Source organism: Haliotis asinina, chromosome 1, assembly GCF_037392515.1.
Source record: "Haliotis asinina isolate JCU_RB_2024 chromosome 1, JCU_Hal_asi_v2, whole genome shotgun sequence".
In the NCBI taxonomy this organism is placed as follows: Eukaryota; Metazoa; Mollusca; class Gastropoda; order Lepetellida; family Haliotidae; genus Haliotis; species Haliotis asinina.
In genome coordinates this window covers 71,126,488-71,139,430 of record NC_090280.1, presented here as the reverse complement: position 1 = coordinate 71,139,430, position 12,943 = coordinate 71,126,488, and the positions used below count along the sequence as shown (strand labels likewise).

General features: G+C 39.2%; 1 protein-coding gene across 1 annotated transcript in view; it reads left to right on the top strand.

Annotated features, from left to right (window-relative positions):
- Nucleotides 1-130: 130 nt before the first annotated feature.
- The window catches only part of LOC137296448 (NAD(+) hydrolase SARM1-like), a 50,446-nt gene continuing 37,633 nt past the window's right edge, over nucleotides 131-12,943 (top strand). Inside the window, exons 1-3 of the mRNA XM_067828243.1 lie at nucleotides 131-438; nucleotides 6,666-8,212; nucleotides 8,744-8,920. Of these exons, the coding sequence (XP_067684344.1) occupies nucleotides 369-438; nucleotides 6,666-8,212; nucleotides 8,744-8,920 (1,794 nt within the window). The 5' untranslated portion in view covers nucleotides 131-368. The remainder of the gene's footprint in view (nucleotides 439-6,665; nucleotides 8,213-8,743; nucleotides 8,921-12,943) is intronic.

Here is a 12,943-nt window from a genome sequence, read left to right as displayed (position 1 = left end):
CGATATCCGATGCAAAGATCACGTTTCCAAAATCAGATGCTGAAACGAACAAATACACAAGGAGGCATTAATGCCAGCGCCCTTTATGTCGCTCGTGTCCTCTTTTAGTAAAACCCAAACGGAACAAACTACTTGGGTAAGGGGGCGTTCGCCTTAGTCCTTTCTTCAGGAAAACGTAGCAAAATTAATTTACGTTAGAATCATTTGTTAGCATAACATATATACATTAACTATTCTGTTTGGATATAGCGACAATATTGTTAACACTAATTTATCAATATGTGAATATTTCAGAATGATCATTGACAACCTTAGATGTTTGGATGGAATGGTCCGTATGAACATAAACAAACCTGTGGACATGGGGTATGAAGTGCAGTAAAAACGTACAAGAAGTCTTAAGAAGGTGGATTGCTCATGTTTCAATATCTCTGAAAGGTAACTTTAGAACAAATATTTAAATTGATGTATGAGTCCATAACATTCACTGATACCGAAAACGTGACATTTTTTGTGACAGTGCAGTCACTAGGAATATTGATTCCTGATCCACACACACACAGACACGCACACACACACACACACACACAGACACACACACACACACACACACACACACACACACACACACACACACACACACACACACACACACACACACACACACACACACACACACACACAAATTACCTTGAATGCTGACCCTGAGGTTGTCAGGATGTTCATACCTTGTCCTCCTCTGTCCAACACACGCCTAACCACCATTCAGGAGTTAAGAGGAAAGTGAAGAATGGCTGTCTTACCTCAACATGTTTTAATGTTGCACTTGCAGCACTCCTTCAAAAGCTTCAAAATATATCATGTGAGGGGGCAGTCATGCATCTGTATCCTTGTATTGTGGATTTTCAGACACAAAAGGAAATATGATGTTGTATCGATTGTGACATTAACAAATGTAAACCTTGCCACGATAATGTATAAACGATAACTATTCTAAACACAAGGTACCTTTGTATCATTCAAAATTTTACAATGTCATTTTGATACAACAGACCATCCCATGTAAGCGCTGACGTATGTAAACTCTGATGATATTTATTTTCTATTTGCAAAATTTGTGGCAGGATTTCCTGCTTTGAACTATTTTGTGATGTTTGTGCACCCACTTAAGATGCAATGGTTGTTGACAGAGGAATAGTTTGTAGTTGTTCACAGTCAGCTGGTCGTTTCTTATATAATGCAATCAAATGTATCTAATTCAACAGTGTGACAGTTGTTTCAAGAAAACAACACATGGAATGGAATTGCACTAGGGAAGTGCACAAAAGTAAACAAAAAGGCCCACATGGGTTTTACTGTATGCACTGTATTACACTGAGTACGAGTACAGCATTTGTCATCAGATGACTGTTTCAGCTGGTTCCAATGCTTGCATCAGGAACTGCTCATGTGTGACATCATTCATGGCTTTACAATGTCCTTGTATAGGGGTTGAAAACAGAAGACCATGACTTTGCCTTGCAGAAAGTTCTCCAAAAAGCTCAAGAATTCAACCTGAAGCTGAGTCCAAGCAAGTGCAAGTTCAGATGTGAGGAGGTGACATGTTTGGACATGTTCTGTTCAAGGACAGTGTTAAACTGGACCTGGAAGAGATCAGAGCTGTTGAACTGACCACAATACAAAGCAGAACTTTCTGTGGCTTTGTTCAATATCTGAGCAAATTCCTGCCTCACACGACAGAGGTCAATGCAAAACTGAGAAAACTGCTCCAGAAACAGGTAGAATGGCACTGGGAAACAAGAACAAGGCTTTTACTATTTGAGGAAAATGGTTACTGAAGCACCGATTTTGACATACTTTGATGGCAAGAAACCTCTTGCCTCTTACCTTGAATGCTGAAGCAAGTTCAAAAGGTTTGGGTGCTGTGATTCTAAATGATGATCATCCCATAGCATATGTATTGTACACACAACAGAAGTGTGTCCAAATGGAAAGAGAGACTTTGGCCATAATACTTGGCTGTCACAAATTTCATCACTATGTCTCTGCCAGGTCAGTTATGGTTGAATCAGATCACAAACCTCCCCAAGCCATATTCAGAAAACCATCGGCTCAAGCACCTGTAAGACTGCAGCATCTCATGATAAGCATTCAAAGGCATGACATTAATGTGTTGTAAGCCTGGAAAAGAGATCCTTCTTTTGGATGCTGTCAGCAGACTATACTTACCAGAGTCCAGTGAAGAGCTTGTGCCTGACATGGAAATGAACAGTGTCACCCTTTGGGTTATTTATATTTTTTCCAGTTTTGTAATTTCCACCAAACTAGATACACAATCACTGCCATGGAAGAGTCACCCTGTGTTATTTTTTTTTTCATTTTTGTTATTTCCAGCATGCTAGATACACAATCACTTGAGTATTGTTCATGGGAATGTATTGCAGGCTTCAATACAAAGAGCAAACAGATGGGCATTGACAATATAAGGTTGTAATTCTATGGCAGTACTAGAATTGCTTACAGAATCGCAGCAATTAATTTCATGGCTATAAGCCAGTGATACCTAACATCAGATATAGTTAATCTGATTGTCAGAGATACAAAATTCGAGAAAGGCACAAATGACCACAGGCTAGTAGCAATACCAGAAGGCCATTGAGATACACAGTCCGAGGTAAGTTGTCTGATTAGAAGTCTAAGGATTTTTAAAAAAGACAATATTGTAAATCAAGAAATTAATGCGAATGATAAATTAATGGGAAAAATGCGTGTATTTGTTCCTCGCATTATCTTTTAAACGCATTTCAGTCTACTTTTTCAATGTGATAATAACTGAAGACAATTAAAGTGAGGATTCAAAATTTTATTGTTGCTGACATGAGCACTTACACAGCAATAAATAACATTCTCTGGTACTCACAGTCTCTGGTACTCACAATAGCGTCATTTCCTGTTAATCACTTAAATACACCAGACAGTCTGGCTAATTGCCACCCACGTAATACAGCATCTCAGTTCTTAGCCACGCTTTCGAAAGCCCATACCATCCACCTGGCATGAATGGGTTTCATCACACTAATCCTGAGGTCAACGCCAATGTTATCACTGCTGTCCAGGTTTTCTGACACTTTCTCAGTTTAAGAAATGACAGTCTAGATAAGCCCTTTCATCTTTATTAATCTTGTCAACTGAAACCGAGGTGACTGGCTTATGTTTTGAGTACTTGTTGTTAGGACAACATCCTGAGATGAACTCCTCTCACTGCCAGTTAGCGGTAAACATTTGATGGCGAACTTGTTTATATAACTCCGAACACATTATCAACTTTCACTTCCTGGTATACCTACCTCTGTAAAGAGGGGTGCATTAATTTATTGGCACATTTTAGGCAGTGTGTTTGAAGGCGCATTAATTTATTGACAAGTTAATTTCTTGATTTACAGTGATTGAAGAGTGGCAAACAATTTGCAAAGACAGAGCCACTGCATAACTATAAGCATATGAACCACCATATCAGATGGGCTTTGTCCAACTATAGGTGTATACACATATTTGATGTGCAAAGATTTGAGAGTGGTATAGTATCTGCAACATGTATGGCTATAAGCCAAAAGTAAATCGGAAGTACATGTGATTTGCCTGAATAAAAATCTGCAGCCTTTGAGTTAAAAGGCTCAAAGAATGGTACAATGTTTTCAAAGTAAAGACAATCAATTGCTACAGAGGCAGTAATAAACAGCAATCATGGTTACTTTCTCAAATTAAGATTGTGTGTTCAAGCTACATATAGAGTTTGCAAAATGTATGGTTATAAGTCTATAATAGAACAGTAAGACTCAACGATTTATCTGAAGGGATTCTAGATATTGAGTCCCAAAACTGAAAAAAATGGTTAAATGTTTTCAGGGAGAAGATTCAGTCAGTATCAGCTGTCACAGTTATACACAACAACCAGACATAATATTAAAAGCGTTATTAAGATTGTACAGTTGGACAGCTCAGTTTAGTAATTGTAGATTGTTTACATTTAGAAGTAACACAAATAAAAGACGATATAGATGAAATCTATGGGTACTTAAAGTTTGAAACTTTTTGTGAGTGGTGACCATTTTTTTTCAAAGGCATTATATTTGTTATTCTTACAAGCAATAAACCTTTCAATGGCATAAGCCTGTTTGATGTTATTTATAAGTTTATCAATTAATAGGGTGTTCCCCTGTAGACTGCATAAAAATATATGCTTTTTGCTCTGTGTCACACTTACCAGTCGCCCCAGAGATACAGGTTGAATTGCAGCAAGCAACGAAAGATGATCCAGTGATGCAAAAACTTCAAGAAGCAGAACAGAATGGATGGCCTTAGTCAAAAGAAGAAACTCCAACTGAAATTAGGGAATACTAGAGTTTTCAAGATGAGACAGCCAGTATGAATGGCATTCTGTTAAAGACAAATCGACTAATTGTGCCAAAGTCCATGAGAAAAGCAATTCTCAGGCTAATTCATGAACCACATCTGGGTTTGGTAAAGAGTAAGAGTTTTGCTCACGATGTTGTGTATTGGCCCGGTATGTCAAAACATGTTGAAGGAACCATGTCAATGTGTTCAGTGTCTGCCAAGAATCAAAACTCTAACACAAAACAGCCTGTGATCAGCCGAGACCTTCCAAACAGACAGTGGTCAAAGGTTGCTAAAGATATCTTTGAATATCGCAATCATGACTACCTCTTATGTGTAGACTACTACTCCAAATGGCCTGAGTGTGCCAAGATGACCTGAAAAGTGAGTGTGTTATTTTGCAGCTGAAAAGACAAGTGTACCAGCATGGCATCCCAGACACTGCGATGAGTGACAATGGTTCTCAGTATGTGTCCAGTGAATTTGCTAAATTTGCTAGGGACTACCACTTCCGTCATGTAATGAACAGCCTGTTGTAGCCGCAAAGTAATGGACAGGTGAAACGCACTGTTCAAATGGTGAAGAACATTATGATCAAGGCCAAAGACCAATATAAAGCAATGTTAGCTTAGGGAAACACACCTGTGGATGGACTGGGGCTATAACCAGCCCAAATGTTCCTGGGATGCTGCTTGAAATCAACGATACTCGCAGCAGATCCACTGCTGCAACTGACTTTAAGGTCAGTGTGAAGGAGAGTCACAAGATGAGACGAGAAATACAAGTTTACTATGACTGACTGTGGTGCAAGGAGTTACCTCCCCTCATTCGTGGACAGTGTTATGTTACAGTGAAAAACTCATGGATACCAGTCTAAGTGCAGTCAAAGCCAAGTGCGCCTAGGTCTTACATGGGGAAAACAAGTGATGGAAAGACTAACTGCAGGAATCGGAGGTTCCTGAGACCCAGTAATATTTGTGTGCCAGATAACATTGACTTTGAAGTGTCTACAAATTCAGACAAAAACTCTGAATGCAGTGGTGGAGAAGCCAGCCACTATACGCAGCAGTCCACTGCCCCCAGAAACTGAATGATTATGTTCACAGAGTCCAAATGATTCAATAATTTTCTCCCAGAGTTTGGGGAAAGAGTGGTTTCAACAGCTGTGCTATGTTGTGCTGTGCTGTGTCCATACGCATGTGCAGTGAATAGGATCGTGGAGCTTGAAATCTACTTGTTACATAAAAAACATATTGATTGTGATAAGCAGCCTCTGTCACAGAGAAAACTCAGCGTCTGGTTTATTGACACCTGAATGTCTGCCTGCCTGCCTGCCTGCCTGCCTGCCTGCCTGCCTGTCTGCTAATGACAATATGCAATGCACAAATTCAGTCATTGTCCACATGCAGTTTGAAATATACACCTATCAGGCTATACGCCATAAACAGAGAGCCGGCTAAGTGTATCGGCCAATGAGCCAGCCAATGAAAAGATTTTGTTACACTTGAGTGCACATCCAGCAGCTCTGACTGGGTTTGGTATCACAGGTCTTTCGTTTTGAGCATAGTAGACCCATGTACAAAATATTGCACTTTTGATTTGCGATTGTATGCTTTTAATTTTGTTTATTTCCTTTTTCATTATCAGCAATGCATATTATATGTCTTTCGTTTCGAGCGTAGTAGATCCAAGTACAAGATATTGCACTTTTGATTTGCAATTGTATGCTTATAATTTTGTTCATTTCTTATTTCACAATCAGCAATGCATATTATATGTCATGAATAAGTGATAACTGTGTTTTCATTATGTTTGATGCTTTGGTTGCATGTGACCTTTAGATGGTGCACAATGGTCGGCACAATGATAATTTGTGAAGCTACCTGAATTTATACGATGTTTGGGGTAATTACATGCCTCTGAACTTTGAATGTGTTGTACGGTTCGTGCGAAATGCTTTGAAGTCATAGGTTATTAGTTGTATTGAAGCCTTTTGACTGGTCTGTAAAAATGTTTTTCATTTTTTTTGTGACTGCGACAACTGGAAATTATAATAAGCCATGTGCAGGATTTGCTTTGTTGTGTGGGAAGTAAAACGAAATTGCCTACAGTATTCCTGTCTAGCTTGATAACGATGTAAGAATCTGCATCAAAACATCACTCTATGCAATGAATAACAGTTTGTCAACCATAAAGTTGTATGTTTCATTTTGTATGTATTGTTAACACTTTTTTTGTAACATTTTCTTCACTATGATGATATGTTTCAGGCTGTGATCAGTGTGGAAGAGGTGGCCTGAAGTTCAACACACTGCCTCACATAGCATACACAATGGCCTCCTTGGATGAGCCAGAGTCTGATCAGCACAATGATATCAGCAATGATGGTCACAGTGTACGGCGTCTGCACTCAGCTTCAGGTTTCTCTCAGGAAGAGGATGGCATCTTCTGTAAGAATGACCCATACAAAGCCTTGCAGAGGTCACAGTCAGATGCTGCATTGCTGAACTCACCGGATGAAGCACAGTCAAAACTATCCAACCTAGTTAGTATGGCAGAGAATTTCAATGGAGGCACAAATGTATCTGAGTGTTCCAAAGTTTACCTTGATTTGTCCCGTGCTGAAGCATTTGAGAAAGTTGAGCTTGGCGAGAGTCAGGGCAGAATGGTACGAGTGTCATCTGGTCGATTTTTAGAGACTATCATGCAAGATGAAGAGCTTCAGACAGGAGATCTTAGTCACGTTTATAGCCAGCATTCTCTCTCAAGTGACAGCAAGTCAAGCCTTGGCTGCAGCACCAGTGAGGATGACATTTCAGGGAGAATATCCACTTGTGTGGAGAAGACATCAACATCAGTGAAAGTGGTCAAATCAAGTCAAGGTCAGTCAAGTGAGCAAGCCAACAAACTTAAAGCCAATATGAAATCCAGTTTTCAGATATACTCTCATTCCTTGAAACAGAACATTCGACAGCTGCAGATGGGATCTGTTCCTGAACAGATCAATGCCTTGCAAGAACTGAATGTACTGATAGCTCAAGCATGGTCAATGCAGATATATGGTCGAGACCTTGCTTATGGTCTGTGTGATATCCTGAGGACAGAACGGGCCCTGGACATAATAGTCAATAACTGTGCATCCAGTAATAAGGAATTACGAACTGCTTCTGCATTTTTATTGGAACAAGTGCTAACAACAGGCAATAGAAGGCGTGTGGCTGAGTCTGGGTTAGAGACAGTAGTAAAGATGACAGTTACAGCTAAAGGTGATTGTGAATTGGCCCGTACAAGTACAGGAATTCTAGAAAGCCTTTTTAAAACATCTGAAGATACATGTACAAATGTCATCCAGCTTGGTGGTCTGGATGTTATTTTACATTGGTGTCGTTGTAATGACCGCTTGACCCTGAGACATTGTGCAATAGCCCTTGCAAACTTGGCCTTGTATGGTGGCCCCGAAAACCAACATCAGATGACGAAGCGTAAGGTTCCTGAGTGGTTGTTTCCTCTCGCCTTTATAAATGATGACAGTGTCAGATACTATGCATGTCTGGCAATTGCTGTGCTGGTAGCTAACAAGGAGATTGAAGCTGCAGTAGAGGCATCTGGCACCTTAGGGTTGGTCAGTCCTTTTCTTGCCAGCCATAACCCAGCAGAGTTTGCCCAGATGGACACCTCACATCGTCAAGGACGGTCCCTGGGCTGGCTTCGTCGTCTAGTCCCAGTCCTGTCAAGCAAGAGGGAGGATGCTCAAGCTCTAGCTGCTTTCCACTTTGCCATGGAAGCAGGAATCAAGGCTGAACAAAACAAAAAGGAGGTTTGTTGTTGGCAAGAATTTCTTCTTCTTTAAGCATGGGTTAACTGGCATATAAACCTCTTATGAAGAAGTGTAGGCAGGTGTATACATCTACACATTTTTCTATGTTAATGTCATGTATGCAAGCAATAGTTTACTTTAATAAAGATTAGCAGATCTGTAAATCCTCTGATTTATGAACATTAAAACATTGGCATCTACTGACGTTACCTTGGAAAAGTGTTTGAAGAACATTTTGATTAATGCATCAATTTGTGTGTGAAATGTTTAACCAGCACACACCCCTCTAACCCTAACATTTACTTGCTTGAATTTTATCTTTCACTGCCACAGTTGGTTGAGTCAAGCAGGAATTCATGGGTATGCTATGATAGAGATAGTTTTCTTTAGGAAAATATGTGCATTGAAAGTTATTGTTTAATTTAATATATTTTTTGCATCATATGAGTTCAAAAACTCCTCAAGCTCTTTGGAAAGTAAGACTGTCAGGTTACTGTGCCATTTTAAATGGTTTGGAATTGTATGACATAGGAACTATATGAAATTGGCTGTGTGGAACCCCTGAAGCGATTGGCAAGCACCCCTAACTCTACAGCATCCCAACTGGCTGCAGAAGCATTGAAGATAATCGGGGAGGAGATACCTCGCAAGCTGTCTCAACAGGTGCCACTGTGGAGTGTTGAGGATGTTGTCTACTGGATCAATCAGGTATTGCTGTGAACATGGTAAAATCAAACAGGGAAACAACGTACTACAGTAACTACAAAGTTTGCATGAAAACTCCCTGATTGTGCTAATTCATTTCATACATGCAGTCACTTGCAGACCCATTCATGCCAACACCCACCACTCATTCCATCTCCCATTATTCATCTGATTCTGCATCTAACACCCATCTGTACACATGCCATCACACAAACTCTTTGAATACTTTACTATTTGTCTGTTACAAAATCAAAACAGTTCATACTTTTATGTCGCTTTCATCATAGGGAAAGTCCCATGAGTCATTGAAAACAAGTCATTCAGTTTGTACAGTGTTTTGGTTCCATCTGCATGCTGTCTATTTTAGTGAAGGTGGACTCTCCAAGTTCATTATAACCATAATTTATTGTAGGTAGTAAATGTGCAACAGTGTATAGAATGGGGGTACGGGACCACAATAGTACACCAGGGCCTAGAAGACTCCAAACAGTCCAACTCTCCAAGTAGAGGTTCCAGAATACAAAAAGTGTCTCTACAAATTCTGCTGGAGGAAGTGCACTCCAATTAGAGATGTTGCGGGTGTATGGATATAGAAATGATAGGAACCAAGCTATTGCGCGAAGCCTACACCGATATCTGATCAGGCCGTTTGTCTGTTTGGGAAGCAAAGAGGAAATACCACATATTAATACAAGCCAGACATACGAGAATCCGAGGTAGTGTAGATCCCAAGCCACAAACAAAGACAGCAACTTCCGATGTGGCCGAAATCTTCCAGACCCTGCTGGGGAAGTTATCCCACATCTTCTTCTCCAACCAAGAGAAACAAATCCTGGAGCAATCCCGTGGAAACACAAAGTGATGGACTACACACCCCAGGATTACCTCCCACTTGAGATTTCGGAAGAAATCGAGATTGATGGTTGTTTATCGAACATTGAAAACCTGTATGACAATGCCTTGCCCATCTGTACCTCCAGCTGTGCTTTTTTTCTACTCCATGTTGTGGGCTTCCTGGTTTTGGTTGTTGTGTGAATTGGTTTGGATGTTTCTGTCTTCTTGTGGACTGGTATGTGGGCCAGCGGGCTGTTGTGTATCCAGGTCTTGTAGATAACCTTCAAGACAAACACAGTGGCCATCGAAAAGTAAGCCCATCTTTGGGCCAATTGCACCATCTGCCACACCTTCTGGATATTGAAATGGGTCTGTTCTGTTGTAAACAGATTTGGGAATTTCCTTCCGAACTTTTGTTATGTTTTTAACTTATTTGTTGTTCATGGTCGCATGAGAGGTGATGAACAAGGTCAGTTCACATACATTTCCGACAAGGGATCTCGTGTAATTGATCTTATTATTTCATCCCCCAATTTATTCAAGAACTTTATTAGTTTTGAAATAGGTGATAGAGTTGAAAGCAAACACATGCCACTAGTACTTAGTTGTAAATGTGCAAAAAGTAACTATGAGCAACAACAGGAAACGTAAAATATGAATGGAAACCATGTGATGAACAAACATTTGTAGATAACATATATGACAGAAAACATATACTAGATTTACTCACAGATGAAACACAATGGGCAGTTCTGAAGAACAAGATATTAGAAACCCAAGCGGGTTTTAGAGAAGGTTATTTTACTGTGGATCATATCTTCACTTTAAATGAGCTAATCGAAAAATGCCTGAGCAAAAAAAAGAAAGAAAATGTTTGTTGCTTTTATAGATTTTAAGAAGGCTTTGGATTCAATAGACAGATATAAATTATGGAAATTGTTGTCAAGCTATCGTTTGGATGGAAAAATGATGCTAGCACTCAAAGGATTTACTCTTCCGTTAAATCATGCGTACAATGTAATTCTCATTTCACGGACTACTTTAACTGTCCTTTTGGTCTAAAACAACTTTGTATGCTAAGTCCAGTACTCTATTCTCTACTCATAAATGAGCTCTCCACAGAAATTTCACAAAACAGAAAACATGGAATTCAGTTATTTCCGGATATGATAGGAATTTTTATGCTACTTTTCGCTGGTGATGTTAGTTTAGCTTCAGACACTAAATGTGGTCTTCAAAACCAGCTACACATTTTAGCATTGTATTCAGACAAGTAGGGTTTAAATGTTAACCTTGATAAATCTAATATTGTTGTATTTAGGAGGGGAGTTAGACTTAAAGGTACAGATGTATGGTACTTTAAAGGTAATAATTTTAAAATAGTCAATAGCTATAAGTATCTTGGTTTTCTGTTCACCTGCAATGTTAGCTTCGGCAAGTCATTATCAGATCTCTCCGTACGTGGCAAAAGGCATTAATGGAATTAAATTGCAAACTTAGAAAAATTGGTGCGTTATCACCTGATATCTTTTTCAAAATATTTGATAGTCACATACAGTCAATATTATTATATGCTTCAGAAATGTGGGGTTATAAAAAATATTAATGTATTGAGAAAATACATCTGTCTGCTTGTAAGTTATACATAAATGTTGGATCTCAGACACCTAACGCAGTGCTGTATGGTGAATGTGACCGTTATCCCATTTTTGTAAACGCAGCTGCCTGTTGTCTAAACTACTGGGTTAAAATAACAACTATGCATAAAGATCAAATTCCAAGGAAAGCCTATAAAAAAATTTTTATGTTGATAGCTTAGGTTATGAGACATGGGCTTCAAAAATACGGTATTTGCTGTTTTCTTATGGATTTGGAGTTGTTTGGCTTTCACAAACTGTTGGAAATCATGTAAGTTTTATCAGAATATTTAAAACGCGTTTAGTGGATATTTTTAAACAAAACTGGAGATCTGATCTTGACAACAGTACACGTTATGTTTTGTACAGAGAATTCAAAACCTTATTAAACCCTGAAAAATACTTATTTGAAATTGCAGATTACAAATTACGTAAATATTTAGTTAGATTAAGAGCTGGATTATTTAGGTTAAAATTTAATGAAGGACGATGGTATAAAATTAACACAAATCTGAGAACATGTCCTGTCTGTTCAGGAGGCCTAGAGGACGACTACCATTTTACTATCATTTGTATGATATGATGATTTACGTCGTAAATATTTACCCAGTGACCTCATTGCGAACATGTCTAACTTTAAGAATCTACTTTCGACAAATAATGTACATAGTTGCTCAGTTTATATATAATGCACTCCTATGAACGCATATGTAAGTTATTACAAGACTGATTATATTAAACACCACATCACACACTAGTATTTGTATTATATCATACGCTTATAGATTTTACCCTTATTAACCCACATTGTAAGTTCAGAGTATGTGTATATATGTATGTGGATGGGTGTGTATACATGTATGTAACTTGTGTTGTATGTTGAAACTGTATGTACGAGGGGATGTCAATAAGTTTTGAGCCTTGCATAGAAAAACAAAATATTGGTATGAACCACATTTATTTTTCAACATAGTCCCCTTGTGAGTCAAGACACTTGTTCCATCTTTTCTGCCAGGCGCTGATGCCACTTCTGTAGAAGGCGCCATTTTGGTCCTCAAACCAAGCCTCAGTAGCAGCAATAAGTTCATTATCATCCTGAAATCTACAACCACGCAAGTGTTTCTTAAGATTTGGGAACAGATGGTAATCACTTGGTGCCAGGTCTGGAGAGTAGGGGGGATGCGGCAAGATTTCATACCCGCATTACTGGATAGCAGCGGTTGCAGCGCGAGAGGTGTGTACTGGAGCATTTCTTGATGTAGAAGAATACCACGCCCTGGCGCTTCTCCTTGATTGACTGTCGCACTTGCCTGAACAAGTTAGCATGATATTCCCCATTCATTGTTCTTCCTTTTGGTAAGTAATCTATGTGGATGACGCCTTTGCTATCCCAGAAGACTGTCGCCATTACCTTCTGCACTGATCTGGAGGCTTTGAACTTTTTGGTCCTGGGAGAAATGACATGTTTCCATTCCATGGATTCTTGTTTGCTCTCAGGATCATAGTGGTGGATCCAGGTTTCATCACAGGTTACTAGCCTAAAGTTAAAATCTTC